The 21,727-nt window shown below is 35.3% G+C and overlaps 1 protein-coding gene across 1 annotated transcript in view; it reads right to left on the reverse strand.

Moving 5' to 3' along the window:
- CTNNA2 (catenin alpha 2) overlaps nucleotides 1-21,727 on the reverse strand; it is a 1,089,255-nt gene that overhangs the window by 53,973 nt on the left and 1,013,555 nt on the right. Inside the window, exon 15 of the mRNA XM_055312731.1 lies at nucleotides 17,814-17,995. Coding sequence (XP_055168706.1) covers nucleotides 17,814-17,995 — 182 coding nt within the window. The remainder of the gene's footprint in view (nucleotides 1-17,813; nucleotides 17,996-21,727) is intronic.

Raw genomic sequence — 21,727 nt, forward strand, 5'->3', positions numbered from 1 at the left:
TCAATGGAGTCATATTGTATTCATCATCTGAGAAAGGTATTTTTCACTTTGTGTAAGGTCCATAAAGTTCATCCAAGTTGCTGCAACTGTGTATTCCTAAGTAGTCTTCTGTGGTATGAGTGTACCAGAGCTTATTTGACTATTATTCAAATGAAAGACATTTGGGTAGTTTTCACGTTTAGGCTATTAAAAATATGTCTGGTATAAATATTTGTGTACATATTTTTGAGTAAATATAAGTGTTCATACTTTGGGATAAATGCCCAAGAGCAAAATTACTGGGTCCTAGGATTAGTCCATTTTTAGTTTTAAAATTAACTGTAAAATTAATTAAATTTAAAAATTTAGAGCTGACATCAGACTCAATAGTGAAGGATTGAAAGCTTTTCCTCTGAAATCAAGAACAAAGGTGCCCCTTTTGATACTTTTATTCAACATAATACTAGAAGTCCTCGCCAGAGCAATTAAACAAGAAAATAAAATAAAAGGCATCCAGACAGAAAAGGAAAATGTAAAGTTCTCTTTGTTCACAGACACATGATCTTTTATGAATGAAACTCTAAAGCTTCTAAAACAAACAAACTTGGAATAAATGAATTCAGCAAAATTGTGGGAAATTAAACCAATGTAAAAAATTTGTGAGACCAGAATTACCCTGATACCAAATCTAGATAGACTCCAATAAAAAAGAGAACTACAGGCAAATATCATTGAAAAAAATGGATGCAAGAATTGTCAATAAAACACTAGCAATCTTAATCCAACAATATATTAAAAAATGATTTACCACAGTCAAGTGGGATTTATTCTTGGGTTACCAGAGTGATTCAATATTCATAAAACAATGTGTTATACCATATTAATAGAAGAAAGGGTAAGAATTGTATGATTATTTCAATAGAAGCAGAAAAAGCATTTGACAAAGTACAACTCCCACTCATGATAAAAACCTTTAAAAAATAGATTTAGGGGAAACATACCTCAATATAAAAAGGCTACATATGAAAAACCCACAGCTATTATCATCCTCAACGGGGTAACACTGAGACCTTTTTCTCTACAGTCAAGAAGACAGAGGTGTCCACTCTCACCACTGTTAACATAGCCCAGAAGTCTCAGTCACAGAAATCCAACAACAAAAAGAAACAAAGGCATTCAAATTAGCAAAGAAAACATAAAACTTTCACTATTTGCAGATGACACAATACTGGATATAGAAAATCCAAAAGACTCCACCAGAAAAACTGCTAGAAATGATAAACAAATTAAGTAAGAGAGTATTATCCTAAGTGAAATAAGTCAATGGGAGAAAGAAAATACCATATGATTTCACTTACATGTGTATAATCTAACAAACAAAACAGAACAGACTCATAGATCCAGGAAACAAACTGTTGATTATCAGAGTGGGGATGTCTTGGCAAGTCACAGGATGACATAACTAAAGGAGATTAGAGGTACAAACCTCCAACTAAGTCAAGGGGATGGAATACTCAGCACAGAGAATATAGTCAATAATATTGTAATAACTTTATATAGTGATAAGTAGTAACTCCACTTAACATGGTAAACATTTTGTAACATATATAGTTGTCAAATCACTATGTTGTACACCTGAAACTAATGTTATTGTATATCAACTGTACCTCAATTAAATATATATAAATATATATAAATATATATTATATTAGGAAAAAAGTGTAATACTGCATAAAGACAGACACATAGATCAATAGAACAGAATAGAGAGCCGAGAAGTAAATGCTTATGCATATGGCAAAATTATTTTCAACATGGTTGTCACAAGACCATTTAACAGGAAAAGGACAGTGTTTTTTAACAAATACTGTTTAGAAAACTTGATATCCACAGGAAAGAAAATATTGTACCATATACAAAAATTAACTCCAAATTGATCAAAGACCTCAACATAAGAACTAAACTATAAAAATATTACAAGAAAACACAGAAACTTCCAGGCATTAGATATGACAATGGTTTCTTATATATGGTACAAAGAACACAGGTAACAAAAGAAAAACTGATAAATTTGACTACACCAAAATTTTTGAAACTTTTGTGCATAAAAGGACACAAAAGAGTAAAAAGGAAATCTATAGAATCAGGGAAAATATTTACAAATGATATATCTGATAAGGAGTTAATATCTGTAATATATTAAAAAATCTTACAATTCAACACTAAAAATAAATCAACCTGATTTAAAAATGAGCAAAGGCCTTGAGTACACATTCCTGTAAAAAAAAATACAATGAATGGCTAATCAGTATATGATTATTATTAGGGAATACAATATTAAAAATATTAAAAAATATTAAAACCAGTGAGATACCATTTTACACTCATTAAGATGGCTATTATAAAAACAAACAAAAACAAAAGCAGGAATTAAGTGTTAGCAAGAATGTAGAGAAGTTAGAATCTTTGTGCACAGTTGATGGGAATGTAAATGGTGGAGCTGATATGCAAAACAGTGGTTCCTAAAAAAATAAACATCGAATATCATATTACCCAGCAATTCTATTTAGTATATACCTCAAAGAAGACATTTGTACACCCATATTTATAGCATTACTCACAACAGCCAAAAGGTGGAATCAATCCAGGTGTCCAACATGGATGAGTGGATAAACAAAATATGACATATACATATAATATTATTTAGTCTTAAAAACGAATGAAAGTCTGATGTAGGCTACAATATGGATAAGCCCTGAGAACATTATGCTAAGTGAAATAAGCCAGTCACAAAAAGACAAATGTGCTATATTTCAACTTAGCTGAAATACTTAGAGTAGTCAAATTCATTGCCAGAGGTGTAGGAGAGAAAGGAATGGGGAGTTAGTATTCAATAGTACATAGTTTCTGTTGGGGAAAATGAAAAATTTCTAAGAGTGATGGTAGTGATGGTACACACCACAGAATTGTACACTTAAAGATGTTTAAAATGGTGAGTTTTATAATATACATTTTCACAAAAAAAAGTATTAAATAGCCATGTGCTAATGTATTTGACCACACGGGTTTAAATGAACCACAGTCATCTAAATAATGCATAGTGGAATAAAAACCATAAACAAATGGCCAACAGAAAAAAAAAAGAAAATCAGGCCTGGAAAAGAGAAGATAATGTCTGAGTCTTCCTATCAGTGAAAGGAAATGTTGACAAAGGAACTGGGCCTATTGGCTGTATTGCTTCTAGTCTCAAAATATTGTCTTACACTTTTTGTGTTTCCTACCTTAAACCAGATTCGCTATTTTAAGCATGTTAAAAGGTGCTTTGAGGAATCTTGTGATCTTAAAGACAGAAACCATAATATTGTTCCAACTGGAACATGTTTTTAGTTTTTTTTTTTCTTTTTTGAAAGAACATCAAGTCATAGAATTGGCTCTATTATATAGGGTCATGTAAACTTTTCTCTTTTGGTAATAGGCCATTCTTACATAAGGCTCAATATCTGGAAGTTTTCCCAGGAAGAGATCACTTAAAAAAAAAGAAAGGCATAGAAAACTATTTCTATATCACTACTATTTATATTTACCAATGAATTTACATTTACTTCATGGAAAGGTAATAAGTATTAATGGGACAAAGCAATGTGCGAGTACATTCTGAGTTAATGTACTCAGTATCCAGAATTCTGAAATTCTGAGTTATTCCCAGTTAAAAGGAGTATTTGTTATATAGCTTTCTCAATACTTGTCAACATGCCGTGACTCTTCAGTAATGATATAAAGTATATAGGAGTGTATTTGCAAATGTATTGAATTATAGATGCTTCTTTTCAGAACCAGAGTTCCATAAAACATGCTTGGAAGATACCACTTTCACCAATTACCTGATGCAGTATGATACATGAAAACAGCATAGTAGAAAAGTTGAATGAATATGGGGAATAATGAGGAGTCAATGGAACTGTAAGATCATGACTTCAACTATTCATGGAAGTCACATTTATGTTATGGCCTTGAAGTTAAAGTAAAAATATGTACAAAATTGAGAAATAAGTCTAAGGGTCAATAAAGGAAGGCCTTGAGTTTCAGTCCAAGATCACCTTGAAGAAATACCTAGAACTTACTTCCAAATCTACCCCTAAGGATAGAGCAGTTCCTCCTAAAGAAGAACTGAGGTCTGACTAAACAGATTCTGCACACTAAAGGATCAAGAGCCCACAGAGAGAATGGCAAGAGAGATAGAAATACAGTAGCAAAGGTAACCCCTAGCCCCAACACTGAAAACTACAGTGGATAGGAGCAGCATTGAGGGACTATGAGCAGATTCATCTGCCCTGTGGCACCAAGAAAAAAAACCATGGTTTTAAAGCGCAACTAGAATACAACAGAATGCTGCCAAATTGTGGGGGAACTGCTGGAACTCTCTTCAGGCTGGAGGCATTGATAAACATCATGGTTTATGTCCCCCCCATCCACCTTAATAACAGAGATGGAGCATTATCTAGGCACCACAGCTGGCCTGCCACTTCAGGGAACCCTGAGACCCGGGACCTAAACAGTCCTGGATGTTTGGCAGTGCAGGAAAAAAGGTATAGTTTAAAAGAGCAACTAGATTATAAAAGATCCACCCCTAGAACTCTGCCAAATGGTGGAAGAGCTGCTGAGACTTTCTAGCTCAGGTGTCCTAGTGAGTGCCATGGTTTAAATTCCCCTCCTCTTTCATAACATGGATGGAACAGTGTCTGGGTGCCCTGGCTGGCTTATCATCTCAGAGAACTTTGGGCCCTTAGCTCATACCAGTCCAAGCTGTCTCACCAAGGTGGCCCTAGTGTGCTGCATACTAAGACATCCTTGGTCAGTGCACACTAGTTGCCAAAGTGACACAGGTGCAAAGTACCCTCAAACACTCCAGGCTTGCACTACTTACCTCCAGATCAGTACACCCTAGATACAGAACATTCCAGGACCTCCTGGCTCAAGCCCACTTCAGCTCTAGGCCTCCCACCAGGGAATTACCCTGCAAAGATCATCCTGGGAATGCCTGGCCCATGCACACCTTAGCAATTGCTGCCCTATCAGGGCACCCCTGCACTGAGCACCCTGAGATACCTGAGGTACTTCCACCTCAGTTTTAGTTGTCCTACTTGGATACCCTATATACAAGGAGACCCAGGACGTCCTAGCTTACACCCACTTTATCTCCCACTCTCCTGCCAGGTTGCTCTATATGTAAAGAGTCTTAAGGCCACAAAAGTTCACACCTACTTCAACTCTGGCCATTGAACCAGGGCAGCCCCAGAATGGAGTTCCCCAAGACCCTCATTCCTCACCAGCCACAGCTCCAGCCAATCAAGCACACACAATGAACATAGGAGACAACCATAAAAGACCATTGCTTCAAGTTTAGGACAAGTAGCTATTCTGCTAAATTCATAGAAACAAACAAACACTCAAGCAAAATGAGGAAACAGAGGAATCTCCAAATGAAAGAATAAGAAAAAGTAATGGTCATAAAGATGCCCACTGGATTGGAGGGAAGAGGGAAGGAACTTAATGAAAACTTCAAAAAAGAGAAAATATAAAAAAGAACCACAGTTGAAGAATACAAAAAAATCAAAATGAAAAATAGATTAGAGGGAATCAATAATAGATCATAAATACAGAAGAATGGATTAGCAATCTAAAAACCAGAGTACTGGAAAACACCTTAGCTGAACAGCAAAAAAATAAATAAAATTAAAATTAAAAAACTGAAATTATGTTAAGAGATCTCTTGGACAGTATCAAGTGAGTCAACATTTGCATTATAGGGGTTCCAAAAGGAGAAGAGAGAGACAAAAAGGGGAAGAGAACTTATCTGAAGACATACAACTGAAAACTTATCTAACCTGGGGAAAGAACAGACATCCAGGTTCAGGAAACACAGAGTTGCAAACAAGATGAACCCAAAATGGCCCACACTATGACACATAATAATTAAAATACTGAAGACTAAAGATAAAATTTTTAAAGTGGCAAGAGATAAGAAACACTAGTAACATACAAGAGAAACCCCATAAGACTATCAGCTGATTTTCAGCAGAAACTTTGCAGGCCAGAAAGCAGTGTCATGATATATTCCAAGTGATGAAAAGAAAAAAAAAAAAACTACAACCAAGAATACTCTAACAGGGAAGGTTATTATTCAGAATTGAAGGAGAGACTAAAAAGTTCCCCACACAAAAGTTAAAAGACTCCATCACCACTAAACCAGCCTTATAAGAAATATTAAAAGAACTTCTTTAAATGTAAAAGAAAAAGTCATAATTGGAAGAAAATTATGAAAAAAATCATGAGCAAAAGCAAACATTAGAGATAGTAGAGATAGTAGATCAATCACTTATAAAGCTGCTATGAAGGTTAAAAGACATGGGGGCACCTGGGTGGCTTGGTGGGTGAGCCTCTGCCTTCGGCTCAGGGCATGATTCCGGGGTCAAGTCCCTCATTGGGCTCCCTGCATGGAGCCTGCTTCTCCCTCTGCCTGTGTCTCTGCCTCTCTCTCTCTCTTTCTCATGAATAAACAAAATCTTAAAAAAAAAAAAGACAAAAGTAGTGAAATCAATCACATGTTAAAAATTACTTAAGGGTCTGTCAAGCACAAGAAAAAATAATCTGGAGGGATGCCTGGGTGGCTCAGTGGTTGGGCGGCTGCCTTCAGCTGAGGTCATGATCCTGGGGTCTGGGATGGAGTCCCACATCAGGCTTTTGTGAAGAGCCTGCTTCTCCCTCTATCTGTGTCTCTGCCTGCCCCCCCCTCTCTCTGCGTCTTTCATGAATAAATAAATAAATCTTTTAAAAAAATCTGGAAAGACCACAAATACATGGAGGTTAAATAACATGCTACTAAACAATGAATGGGCCAACTGGGAACTCAAAGTATAAAAAAAGTACATGAAAAGAAATTTTAAAAAAAAAAACAAACCTTAGTGGTTCAAAACTTATAGAATGTAGGAAAAGCAGCGCCAAGAGAGGAGTTTATGGCAGTACAGATTGACCTTAAGTAACAAGAAAAATCTCCAACAACTTAACCTTACACCCAAAGGAGCTAGAAAAGGAACAAACAAAATCTAAAACCAGCAGAAGGAAGGAAATAATAAAGATTAGAGCAGGAAAATATGATATGGAAACTAAAACAATAGAACAGATCAATGAAACCAAGAGATGGTTCCTTGAAAAAAAAAATCAATAAAATTAACAAATTTCTAGCTAGACTTATCAAGAGAAAAGGAGAAAGGACTAAAAAAAAAAAATAGAACCACAAATGAGAGAGGACAAATAACAACCAACACCAGAGAAATGCATATAAGAGAATATTATGAAATATTATATGCTAACAAATTTGATAACTAAGGACACATGGATAAATTCCTAGAAACATATAAATTACCAAAACTGAAACATGAAGAAATAGAAAATTTGAACAAACTGATAACCAGTATCAAAAAGTTTCCCAAAAAAACAAAAGTCCAAGATTAGATGGCTTCCCAGGCAAATTCTCTACTGAACATTCAGAGTTGATACCTCTTCTTCTTAAACTATACCAAAAAAATAGAACAAGAGTGAAAACTTCCAAATTCATTCTATGAGGCCAACAGTACCCTGCTACAAAAAACAAATAAAGCCACCACTAAAAAAGAAAACTGCAGGCCAATGTCCCTGATAAACATAGATGTAAAAATCTTCAACATAATACTAGCGAACATTCACCACAGTTAAGTGGGACTTATTCCTGAATTGTAAGTGTGGTCAGTATTCATAAGTCAATCGACATGACACATCACATCAATAAGAGAAAGGATAAGAACCATATGATCATTTTAATAGATGCAGAAAAAAGCATTTCACAAAATACAACATCCATTCATGATAAAAACACTCAACTTAGTAGGTTTAGAGGGAACCTACTTCAACATAATAAAGGCCACAGCTAACATCATTATCATTGGGGGAAAATACTAAGAGCCTTTTTCCTAAAATCAGCAACAAGATGTCCACTCTCACCACTTTTATTTAATAAAGTACTTGAATTCCTAGCCATAGCAATCAGACAACAAAAAGAAATAAAAGGCATCAAAATTGGCAAAAGAGAAGTAAAACTTACACTATTTGCAGTGGACGTGTACTCTATATAGAGAACTTAAAGAACTCCACCAGAAAACTGCTAGAACTGATGAACAAATTCCCTAAAGTCATGGGATGCAACACTGACATAGAGAAAACTGGTGCATTTCTATACATCAATAATGAAGCAGCAGAAAGTGAAAAGAACAATTCCATTTACAATTGCACCAAAAAATAATAAGATACCTAAGAATAAACCTAACCAAAGAGGTTTAAGACTTGTACTCTGAAAACTATTAAACATTGATAAAAAAGAAATTGAAGACCACAAAAAGAAATGGAAAGACATTCCATGCTCATGCATTAGAAGAAGAAATATTATTAAAATGTCTATACTACCAAAAGCAACCTACATATTTAATGCAAGCCCTATCATAATACCAACAGAATTTTTTACAGAGCTAGAACCAATAATTCTTAAACTTGTATGGAAAGACCCCAAATAACCAAAGCAACCTTAAACAAGAAAAGCCAAGCTGGAGGCATCACAATTCTGGACTTCAAGTTATATTACAAGGCTGTAGTAATCAAAACCATATAGTACTGGCATAAAAATAGACACAGGAATCAATAGAAGAGAATAGAAAACCCAGAAATAAACCCACAATTATATGGTCAATTAATCTTCTACAAAGCCAGAAAGAATATACAATGAGGAAAAAAATACATCCACCTCAACAAATGGTGTTGGGAAAACTGAACAGCCACAGGAAAAATAATGAAACTGGACCACTTTCGTACACCATACATAAAAATAAATACAAAATGGATTAAAAGCCTAAATGTGAGACTTGAAACCACAAAAATCCTGGAAGAGAACACAGGTAGTAACTTCTCTGACATTGGCTATAGCAACTTTTTTTCTAGATAAGTCCCCTAAAGCAAGGGAAACAAAGCAAAATAAACACTAGGACTGTAAAACAAAAAGCTTCTGCACAGCAAACAATCAACAAAACTTAAAGGAAACCTACAGAAAGGGAGAACATATTTGCAAATGATATATCTGATAAAGGGACAGTATCCCAAATATATAAAGAACTTATCAAACTCAACACCCAAAAAACAAATAATCTGATTTTAAAAATGGGTAGAAGACATGAATAGACATTGCTCCAAAGAAGACATACAGATGATCAACAGACACATGAAAAGATGCTTTTCATCAGGGAAACGCAAATCAAAACTACAATGAGATAGCACCTCTTATCTGTCACAATGGCTAAAATCAACAACATAAGAAACAACTGGTGTTGGGGAGGATGTAGAAAAGGGGGAACCTTCTTGCACTGGTGGGAATGTAAAGTGGTGCAACCACTCTGGAAAACAATATGGAGGCTCCTCAAAAACTTAAAAATAGAACTATTACACAATGTAGCTATCGTAGTACTGGGTATTCACCCAAAGGATAGAAAAACACTAATCAAAAGGGATACATGCACTCCGATGTTTGTGCAAGAAACAAAACAAATGAGCAAAGGGAAAAAGAGAGAGTGAAAGAGATAAGCCAAGAAACAAATTCTTAACTATAAAGAACAAACTGATGGTTACCAGAGAGGAGGTGGGGGGATTGGTTAAACCAGTGATAGGGATTAAGGAGTACACTTGCTATGATGAGCACCAGGTAATGGAATTGTTGCATCAGTATACTGTATATCTGAAACTAATATAACACTGTATGTTAACTAACTGGAATTAAATAAAACCTTAAAGAAAATTGGTCAAGGGAACTTGCCAAATGAAAATGTAAAATATGATAACATACAAAATGTGGAGAAGGGAATAAAAACAAAGTTGTTTAGAAAGTGTTTGAACTTAAGTAACCATCAACCTAATATGGCTGATATATATTTATATGTTATCTATAAATCTCATAGTAACCACACACCAAAACCTAGAATAGATACACAAAAAATAAAGAGAAAGAAAGCCAATCATAACACTACAGAAAGTCACCAATCACAAGGAAAGAGAGCAAGAAGAAAGGAACAGAGAATAACTATAAAAACAACCAGGAAACAATGAACAAAATAGCAATAAGTACATACAAATCAATAATTACCTTAAATTATAATGGAATGGTAAGAAGAAAAGACCCATCTATAGGCTGTTTTTAAGAGAGTCAAAGAGGGTCACTTTAGATTTAAAAGTACATGCATAATGAAAGTAAAGGGATAGGAAAAGGCATTCCATGCAAATGGAAGGAAAGTAAAAGCTATGGTAGAGAAGAAGTAGAAGCTGTCTTCTATCAGACAAAGACTTTAAAACAAAGAATGTAACAAGAGACAAAGACAGTCATTACTAATGATAAAGGGACCAATCAAACAAGAGGATATAGACATTATAAATATCCACGCACCCAAAGTGGTGCACCTAAATACATAAAACAAATTTTTTTTAATTTTTTTTTATTTATTTATGATAGGCACACAGTGAGAGAGAGAGAGAGAGAGGCAGAGACACAGGCAGAGGGAGAAGCAGGCTCCATGCACCGGGAGCCCGACATGGGATTCGATCCCAGGTCTCCAGGATCATGCCCTGGGCTAAAGGCAGGCGCCAAACTGCTGCGCCACCCAGGGATCCCCATAAAACAAATTTAAATAACATAACAAAATAAATAGTAATACTGATAGGAGACTCTAACACCCTACTTACATCAACAGATTGTCCAGGCAAAAAAAATCAATATGGAAATAGTGTCTTGAACAACCAATTATATCAAATGGTCTTATGGTCTTAACATATATATACAAAATATTTTATCTAAAAACAACAGAACGCTCATTCTTTTCGAGTGCACATGGGACATTCTCTAAGGGAGACCACATGTTAGGTCACAAAACAAGTCTCAGTAAATTTAGTAAAATTGATATGTCGTGCATCTTTTCTAAACACAATGAAATTAACTATTACAACCAAACCACATGAAGACTAAGCAACATGCCAATAAATAATCAGTGAGTCAATCACAAAATCAAAAAGTAGATTAAAGAAATACATGGAGACAAATGAAAATGAAAACACAATAGTCAAAAATCTTTCTAATGGGGCACCTGGGTGACTCAGTAGTTGAGCATCTGCCTTTGGCTCATGTCGTGATCCTGGGGTCCTGGGATCGAGTCCCATATCAGGCTCCCCACAGGGAGCCTGCTTCTCCCTCTGCCTAGGTCTCTGCCTCTTTCTTTGTGGCTCTCATGAATAAATAAATAAAATCTTTAAAAAAAAAATCTAATGCAGCAAAAGCAGTTGTAAGAGGTAAGTTTTTAGCAATACAGGCCTATCACAAGAAATGACAAAAACCTCAATCTAACCTACAGGAACTGGACAAAGAAGAACAAATCTCAAAATTAGTAGAAGAAAAGAAGTAATAAAGATCAGAAAAGAAATAAATGAAAAAGAAACTAAAAATAATAGAAAAATATCAATGAAACTAAAGCTGCTTCTTCAAAAGATAAACAAAATCAGTAAGCTTTTGGCTACACTGGAGGGAAAAAGAGAAAGAACTGAAATAAATCAAACCAGAAACAAAGAAAAATAAGTAACAACTGACACCTTAAATACAAATTAAGTGTACCATAAAAAATTCTATGGCAATAAATGGGATAATACAAAAGAAAGAGATAAATTCCTAAAACACACAACCTTCCAAAATTGAAGGAAGAAATGGAAAATCTGAACAGCAATAAAATTGGATTTTTATATAAAAAACTACCATCAAACAAAAATCTAGGACCAGATAGATTCACAGGTGAGTTCTCTCAAATATTTAAAGAAGAATTAACACCTATTCTCTGCAAACTATTCCAAAAATAGAAGAGAAAGGAAAACTTCCAAATACATTTTACAAGGACAGCATTACCCTGATATCAAAACCAGAAGATACCACAGAGAAAGAAAGCTATTGATCAATATCTCTGATGAAGATGCAAAACTCCTCAAAAAATATTAGCAAACCACATTGAACAACACATTAAAAAGATCATTCACCACACTCAAGTGGAATTTATTCTAGTGATGCAAAGACGGTTCAATATTTGCATATTAATCAGTGTGATACATCACATAAAAAAAGATAAAATGGCATGATCATCTCAATACATACAGAAAAACTATTTGACAAAATTCAACATCTGTTCACGATTAAAAAAAAAACTCTCAACAAAGTAAGTTTAGAAGGAACATATCTCAATGTAATTAAGATCATACATGACAAACCTACAACTAACCTCATACTCAATGATGAAAAGTGAGAGATTTTCTTCTAAGATCAGGAACATGACAATATTATCTATTCTCTTTTATTCAACATGGTACTGGAAGTCATTGGCTTAGCAATCAGGCAAGAAATAAAAGGTATCCAAATTGGTAAGAAAGAAGTAAAACTTTCATTATTTATAGATGATATGATACTATACATAGAAAACACTAAAGACCACCAAAAAACTACTAGATGTAATAAATGAATCAGTAAAGTTGTAGGACACAATATCAATACACAGAAAATTATTGCATTTCTATACACTAATAATGAAGTAGCAGGAGACGTTATGAAAATAATTCCTTTTTAAGTACACCAAAAAGAATAAAATATGTAGAAATAAACATAACCAAGTTGCTGAACGACTTGTACTTTGAAAACTATAAAAGATACTGAAGATGACACAAATAAATGGAAAGATAAACCATGCTCATGGACTGAAAGAATTAATGTTGTTAAAATGTCCATACTACCCGAAGCAATCTGCAGATTTAAAGCAATCATTATCAAAAGACTTATATTATTTTTCTCAGAACTGTAACATATAATTCTAACATTTGTATGTAAACACAAAAGACTGAATAGTTATCTTAAGAAAGAAAAACAAATTTGGAGGTGTCACACAGATTTCTAGCTATACTACAAAGCTACAATAAACAAAACAGTATGGTGTTGACACAAAAATGAACTCATAGATCAACTGAACAGAATAGAGGGTCCAAAATAGACCCATGCTTATATGGTCAGTTATTATGACAAAGGTGGTAAGAATATATTGGGGAATATATTGTAGAAAAGACTGTCTTCAATACATAGTACTGGGAGAACTGGGGAGCTCTGTTTGCAAAAAGAATGAAACTGGACCACTTTCTTGCACCATCCACAAAAATAAACTCAAAATGGATTAAAGACCTAAATGTGCAACATGAAACCATAAAGCTCCTAGAACAGAAGAGAACACAGACAAATAATTTCTCTGACATTGGCCTTAGCAACATTTTTCCAGATACGTCTCCTCAGACAAGGGAAACAAATGCAAACATAAACTATTGGTACTGTACAAAAAGAAATCCTGTACATTGAAGGAAACCATCAACAAAACAAAAAGCCAACCTACTGAATAGAAGTAGGTATTTGCAGATGATATATTTGATAAGGAGTTAATATCCAAAATATATAAAGAACTTACACAATTCAACAGTAAAACAAATAATCAATTCAAAAACAGGCAGAAGACCTGAATAGACATTTTTTTAAAGAAGATATACAAATAGCCAACAGACACATGAATAGATGCTCCATATTACTAATCATGAGAGTAATGGAAACCAAAACCACAATTAAATATAATCTTACACTTATCAGAATGGCTTGGATCAAAAAGACTAGTAATAAGTATTGCTTTGGATGTGGTTTGTGCACTGCTGGTGGGAATGTAAATTGGTGCAGCCAATACAGAAAACAGTATGGAGGTTTCTAAAAAAAATTAAGAATAGAAATACTCTACAGTCTTATAATTTTCCTGTTTACTCAAAGAAAATGAAAATACTAATTCAAAAAGATATATGCACCCCTATGTTTATTGCAACATTACATATAATAGCCAAGATATGGAAGCAACCCATGCATCCATCAATAGATGAATAAAGATCCCCCCCCACACACACACACATTGAAGTACCACTCAGCCATAGAAAAGAATGAGATCTTGCCATTTGTTACAACATGGATGGGCCTAGAGAGTATTAAGCTTAAGTGAAGTCAGGGTAAGACAAATACCATATAATTTCATTCATATGTGGAATCTAAAACACGCACACACTAATCAGAGACCAATCCATAAATAGAATAAAATGATGGTTGCTAGAGAGGAGAGGGGATAGCAGTGCTGGTAAAATGGGTGAAGAGAACGGGAAACATAGGCTTCCAGTTATGGAATAAACCATGAGGATGAAAGGCACAGCATAGGGAATACACTCAGTTTTATTGTAATACCATTGTATGGTGTTAAATGGTAGCTATACTTGAGGTGAGCACAACATATAAAATTGTCAAATCACCATATTATACCCTTGACACTAATGTAGTATCATGTCTCAACTATGTTTCAATAAAAAAAAATGAAAAGGTAGGCATTAATAGCAAACTCAGTATTTTAATTTTCTCCATAAACAGAAGAGCTAATGAGGGTTGGGTATAAAGGCAGGTGGACAGTTGCCTTTTAATGGCTAGATGTGATGTGGAATGAACAGAAAATTGTCAAGAACTAGAAGTGAAAGAACAGTCAAATGATACCTAGGCTGAGGTACTGAGTGTCTACACCAAGGTAGAAATGAAGTTTGGGAAGAGTGGGGTGATTATGTGTTCCTTTTTTTAATTGAGTGCTCAGTATTTTTTTTTAATTTTTTAAATTTATTTATTTATGATAGTCACACACACACAGAGAGAGAGAGAGAGGCAGAGACACAGGCAGAGGGAGAAGCAGGCTCCATGCACCGGGAGCCTGACGTGGGATTCGATCCCGGGTCTCCAGGATCGCGCCCTGGGCCAACGGCAGGCGCCAAACCGCTGCGCCACCCAGGGATCCCCCGAGTGCTCAGTATTTTACAATTGACTGTACCCTGAAAGTCACTTTTCTTAGTCTAAATCCTTTCCTTACAGATCAGAAGTTATAGTTGGTCTCAAAAGACATCTTTGTTCCTTGCTATACAATTAAGCTTGGGTTTCTTTTCTGAGCTGCTGCCATCTGCACACCTTATGTTATGGGACAGAAGACTGGTACATGCTATTTCTTACTGAGAATGACATCAGAAACATGGATTCGCCCTCTGCAGGACAGTGCTTCTGCCATTGCCCAGGAGATCGAAGTCAAGAACAGAACAGGAGAGAGACATGAAGCATAATTAGGTTTATCCTCCATGAAGAAGTTATTTCACAAATAATGAGGCAGAACCTCTCCAATTTTAATAATAATGGAGTGTATATCATTGAGATTACTGAATCAAATTAATGAGTTAGCTACTGATAAGAATGAAACAACAAGATAATAAATGCAAGGGTACTTTCTGCCCGCAGATGCCATTTAAACAGGATTTGAGAAGAGTCAAGTTTCAATTCCCTCTTTTTTTTTTTTTAAGATTTTATTTATTTATTTGAGGAAGAGGGAGGGAGGTAGGGAAGGAGGGAGCGGGAGAGCACAAGCATTGGAGAGGGAGAAGCATGTGTGGGGCTCAACCCTAGGACCCTGGGATCATGACCTGAGCAATTAGCAGTCACCTAACCAACTGAGCCACTCAGGCGCCCCTCAAGTTTCAATTCCTAACCAACTATCTCCTTTCCTTTAAATAGAGAATATAGTACATAGGGCTCCTTAGAGGTATACAGCTGAATTTTTTTCCTCTTTGAAGCAGAAAATATAAGGGCAATAATAATAATGCATCCAATTAAGTGTAGAGAACCCAGGTGACAGTCCACCAGAAAAAAAAGGTTCAAGTTGGCTTCCTCTTTGCCAAAAGCTCAGTCTCCTGTGTTCTATTTCCAAGTCATGCCCTCTTCTGTTTCTTTGGTCATTAATTACTGTGCTCCTCCCTTTGCTCTCACATTACGAAACTACTCATCAAGTAATGAGGAAAAAATGATAACCAGTAGCATACTAGACATTTCATTACTGAAATCAGCATAAAATGATTATATAAAATCACTAGGAAATTAAGTGGCCGCCTTTTCACTTTTAAAACTATACTTTGACTAATCAAAAGTCCATCTTATTTAATATCATCTAACAAGACCCCCTCCAAGGTATCTCTCTTCCTGGACCACAGTTATACGTAATCTGGAGCATTATAAAATGTTCTGATCTAAACTAGCAACCTGACTCGATTCATTATTCACTTTAAACTAATGAGATTATTTGTTCAAGTGATGTTATTAATGGATTGCATAATATCCATCAGATAAAATACTGATACAATGTTGAAAGCAAGCAAATTAAGTCATCACAGGCCTAGAAAAACGATGACGGAGGTTGCCAGGATGGTCTGATTTGTGGTGCATTCAGACTTAAATAATGGCTCACACTCTTTTCTCCTACTATGATTTTTATGTGTGTGAAATAAATCTGTGAAGCCAACAAAGACTAACCAAATGTATGAATTTGAACTTCTAATGAATACAATGACATTTAAAAGTCTCAAAGGTCACCCTCATAACACTAAAGTAATTCCACTGAAGTCAAAAACAATTTAAAAATATTTAGAGAAAAGGGCCAAGCAATGTCATTAGTATATATTGGCTAGAGGCAAAGGATAAGGGGGATGAAGCAGAGATATTCTCTATTTTATTATAGCCTAAAATCAATTGTAGCCTTCTCTTATTAGAAGTATTGAATAATTGTTAAAAATATCGACACCCGTAAGGTAATATTTTGACATTGCCATATATCTTACATACTTTTATTAACCAATATCATGTTCAATCATGAAAATATTTCTGCTCATGTGTATTTGTGTTTCCCAAGAGAAAAACAAAATTACAGTAAAGTGATAGCTTACATTTGTATAGCAGCCTAATTTACAACTGCATCGCCTCTTAGGATTTTAAAACTCTCCTGTGAAGTTGATAAGAAAAGCATTATTTCCCCATTTTGAAAAATAAACAAAGACAGTAGGAGGCTGGTCCAAAATCACCTGGTATTCAGCTTCAAAATCCAGAGATTTTTTTTTAAGTGAGTTTGCTCTCCGTTGATTTGCCCTTTGTGTAGTAGGAAGGGCAGAAATGTCACCTCCTTTTAAAGAGGAGATTAAAATTGCAGTGGCAGAAACAGCCATGACCCCTGGTGAAGAAAAGGCTCCTAACAAAATTCTGACTGGTCTCTTGATTTTTTTTTTCTTGATTTATTAAAAGCAGTGCTTAGAGCAAAAGGGAATAAAAGTTATACAATTTTTAATTTCCCTGTCAAAATTATGGTATCAGGTTGTCGAACCTGATTCTTTATATGTAGGTAAAACATGAGCTGAAATTAATTCTAGATCATGACCTAGCATTCAAACTATTACATGTATATATGCACACACACACATGTATAGACATACTTTTTTTTTTCCTAAAGGATCTTCAAAACAGTATTTAAATACATTGCAAAATAGCACAGAACAAAAATGAGTCACTCAACCCTCAGGGGCTAGATTTTATGACTGACTTAGGATAGATAATTAAAACAATAATAATCACAAAGATGAATCTGTCCTTCCTATCTGCTAAGAATTAGGTCCAGATCAGTTTGACTTACACATGTAAATTTTATAATACCACTACCTTGCTTTGATGTAGTAGTTTAGTTTTTCAGCAGGCTTTCACATGCTAATATACACTGTTACACTTCTGGGTTTAATGAGAAAATCATCCTCCTGTCTCTGGGCCTCACCTTGTGAAGTCTGTCATTTCCATCATGATCATACACATCTGCTTGGCCAGCACAATTATATCATTGCCGCTGTCATCCCATTTGGCCACTTCAGCATCCAGCTTGCTTTTTTCTTGGTGGAATATCTCCACCTGCTCAGCTATTTTTGCCTTCTCCTCCTGCGGTAGTTGTGCCATGATGGCCTGTGTGGATTACAGAAAAAAGTGTGACCAATGGTAACAAAGTAAATACAGACAGTAGGTTGACTCTGCCTCAAGTTAATGGAAAAGCCAGACCCCGACGAGGTTTATAGGCTGCCATGCCATTCCAGAAAGTATGTTTCCACATTCCTAGGAAGGAAAAAGCACAGACTGGCAAGGTCCTTCAAATCCCCGTCCCTATTCCTATGCACAAAAAATACAGAGATCCAAAAGGTACGTGCACATTGACAGTAACAGAACTTCTGTGTCGCTTTGATGACATATGTTTGTTCAAAAGAATCTATTCTTGACAATTTTTATATTTGGTCTCAGGAAACTTTTACCAGATGAAAGAGTGCACCTCTTTCAACACTGAAATCTGTTCAGAGAAGGAAAAAAAAAAAAAGAAAAAGAAAAAGAAAAAAAGGCTTTCTGTCGCTGGGAAGGAGAGGAGTTTTAAACAATATCTGAGCATCTAAGTGGGGTGCAGTGGGGAGCATTTCCATGAGTGTTAATGAAGGAGACCATAGTTAGATACCAAACCATCCCCTAACTCAGGGCATTTCAGGGATGGCATACCTCCCCTACAGAAATCCTGAAATAATTTATTATGGCTTCCCACACAGCCCAGAAGTATGGAGAAGTTGTGATGGGATAAAGCATAGGTTTAGGAAGCAAAGGTCAATTTTCAATAGTTGCTAGGTAAAAGAATGTAGAAAAGCAAAAACTACAGCTGATTCTCATCATTAATGGATTCTTTATTTTCAAATTTGCATACTCTAAAATTTATTGGCAATCCTAAAATCAATACTTGTGGTGCTTTTGGTCATTCACAGACATGCAAGGAGTTGCAAAAAATAATTGAGTCACCTGACAGGTCTGTTCCCAGATGTGGTTGAATAATGAATTCTCTGCTTTCTTGTTTCAGCACTAAAGAAGTGTGCTTTCTGTGGTCTATTTAGTGCCACATTTCCCACATCTTAGTGCTCTTTGTTGATAATTTTGCTGTTTAATATGGCCCCCAACTATAGTGCTGCCTAGCATCCCTAAGTACATAGAGGCTGTGATGTGCCTTTTGAAGAAACATGTGTATTAGACAAGCTTCATTCAGGCATGAACTGTAGTGCTCTTGGTCATGAGTTCAAGGATACTGAATTAAAATTATAAAGTATCTGAAAAGAAACATTCATTAAACACGATTATTTATTGATTGGTTGAAACAAAATGTTCAGACTAGCAGCTCTTAGGAATTTAACCCTCTATTTCCTCTAGAAGCAGGAACTCCGTATTTGCTAATTAAGTGTTCATGGGGACTTTATGGAATATAAATACCACAAATTAAGACAACCAACTATATTTGTTAAACACCATGTATATAGCAAGCCCTGAATGCAATATGTAGTGTCACCTCATTGCATCCTCTTGGAACCATGTGCAACCTGCTTCACAGCAAGGACCATGTGAATAAGTATGACAGCACTGGTAGCCCTCTGGTTCTGGGATATGTATATTAACCAATGAGAGCATAATTTAGGGAACTTACAGTTTTTGCAAGGGACAAATAAAATAATATTTACAAGAAAATCCTGCTTCCTTAATTATAAAGCTCCTCTCAATGTAAGTGAATTGTTGGAAGGAAAGGTGATTGATTTCTTTTTTTTATTTATGCAAATTTATTTAAATTCAAGTTGGTTAACATATATTATATTATTAATTCTGGGGTAGAATTTACTGATTCAAAAGTTCCATCTAAAATCCAGTGCTCATTACGTCAAGTGCCCTACTTAATTCCCATCACCCAATTGCCCCATGCCCTTACCCAAGGTAGTTGATTTCTAATAAAAATATCAATGGACATAAGCTCACAAAAACTAGGCTCAATGGACTCTGTCACTGACTTAGGTTAAGACCTAATTGCTACTGGATCATATCCTTAACTTCTTCAGATCTAAGAATAGTAAACAATTACCGCAAAGTTTTATGGTAGACAGCAAATGAAAAGAATGTGTTGTGCTTTGTCCAAAAAAATGAAAGCATATATGAGATTACTGTTAATATATCATCATCATGTCTATATTAGTTTTCCTTTCCAACTACCTCTCTAGCTTATTACCTAGTTGCCGTGAAACACCTGGATGGGCCCAAATTCTGTATGACTATACATAAATAGAAGATTGACATGATTCCTTGAATACAGATATATATACCAGATAGTGTGCTAAGAGGCTTATGTATAAAAAAAAAAAAAACAATTTACTTCATCATTCTACAAGATTGATACTATTGTCACTCCTATTTTATTAATGATGATACTATGGCCCAGAGGAATTAAGTTTTTAATATTATACAACTAATAAGCAATAGGAATAGGATTCACACCCAGGCTAACTAATCATACTTAACTATTGTATACAACTAGATCACCATGCACAACCACACGGGTTAGACACTGCACAATGATCCTATTTCAGTGGCAAAAGGGTTGCTGAAATCACAAGTATTGTTCACCAGGGTGAGCACCTAGAGATGAGGCTTCATCTGCCAAAGTAAGGGGTGTCTTCAATTTTCATGAAGGTATCCCTGGACTATTAACTACACAGATACATCTTACTAATACACAGCCGTGTTTACTATATTCTGCGCATGCATGTGATTTTATATAACTAGCATGTGAGTCTCTGTGTATGTGTATGTGTGTGAGTGTGTATGTGTATATACAGAAATTATAATCCGTATTTAAAAAGCCAGACTCGGGATCCCTGGGTGGTGCAGCGGTTTGGCGCCTGCCTTTGGCCCAGGGTGCGATCCTGGAGACCCGGGATCGAATCCCACGTCGGGCTGCCGGTGCATGGAGCCTGCTTCTCCCTCTCCCTGTGTCTCTGCCTCTCTCTCTCTCTCTCTGTGTGTGTGACTATCATAAATAAAATAAAAATTAAAAAAAATATTTAAAAAAAAAAAGCCAGACTCATATAAATATTATAGTTAAAATATTTAAAACACTACATTTTTGAGAAATATTTTAGAGTACTTTAAAAACTGTATTAAAGAAAGGCGGTTAATATATAACAAAATATTTGGTTATAAACTCACATATACAATATTTTACTAATAACAAGACAGTTATCTCAATGCAGTTTAGATAGGTTTGGATTTGCAGAAGTTAAATATGTATTTTTTTCCTAAAGCATCCTTGCCTGATGGTCTGATGCTCTCCTCATACAAAGCTGATAATCATGTTTTACTTAGACCTCACAGGTCCTAACCACCAACCTTTAAACCATTCACTAGGTACTTCTCTATAGAAGAATCTGTGAAACTACCCAGCAGACCTCCAGAGTCTACATTTAATCCCCAGACGGAAAGCAATGAAACTTTCATTGTCTCAACAGGGTTAATTTGTGCATTAAAGGGTGTACACTTCTCTTTTGACTATATCACATGAGTTTCGATTGTATAATTTAGGATTTGAGTATTAACTGCTTTGATCTACTCTCTAATTTGTATAAATGTCCTACTTCTGACTTCTCTCTGAGCTTCCTTAGGGTAGAGGCTTCAGGATCCTGCAAGGAATAGAAGCTCAATAAATATCTTTTGATTGACTGTGTAACTATTTTTCCACTCACTGCATCAACATAGTTCAAGAGAAGTTAGCAGAACTGACAAACATTTTCTAAGGGCACAATTCTGAAGAAAAAAAATGGCCTCTTCAAAGCAGATTTGCAAAAGAAGATGTTA

The sequence above is a fragment of the Nyctereutes procyonoides genome, unplaced genomic scaffold (genome assembly GCF_905146905.1).
Source record: "Nyctereutes procyonoides isolate TBG_1078 unplaced genomic scaffold, NYPRO_anot_genome, whole genome shotgun sequence".
NCBI classification, from domain to species: Eukaryota; Metazoa; Chordata; class Mammalia; order Carnivora; family Canidae; genus Nyctereutes; species Nyctereutes procyonoides.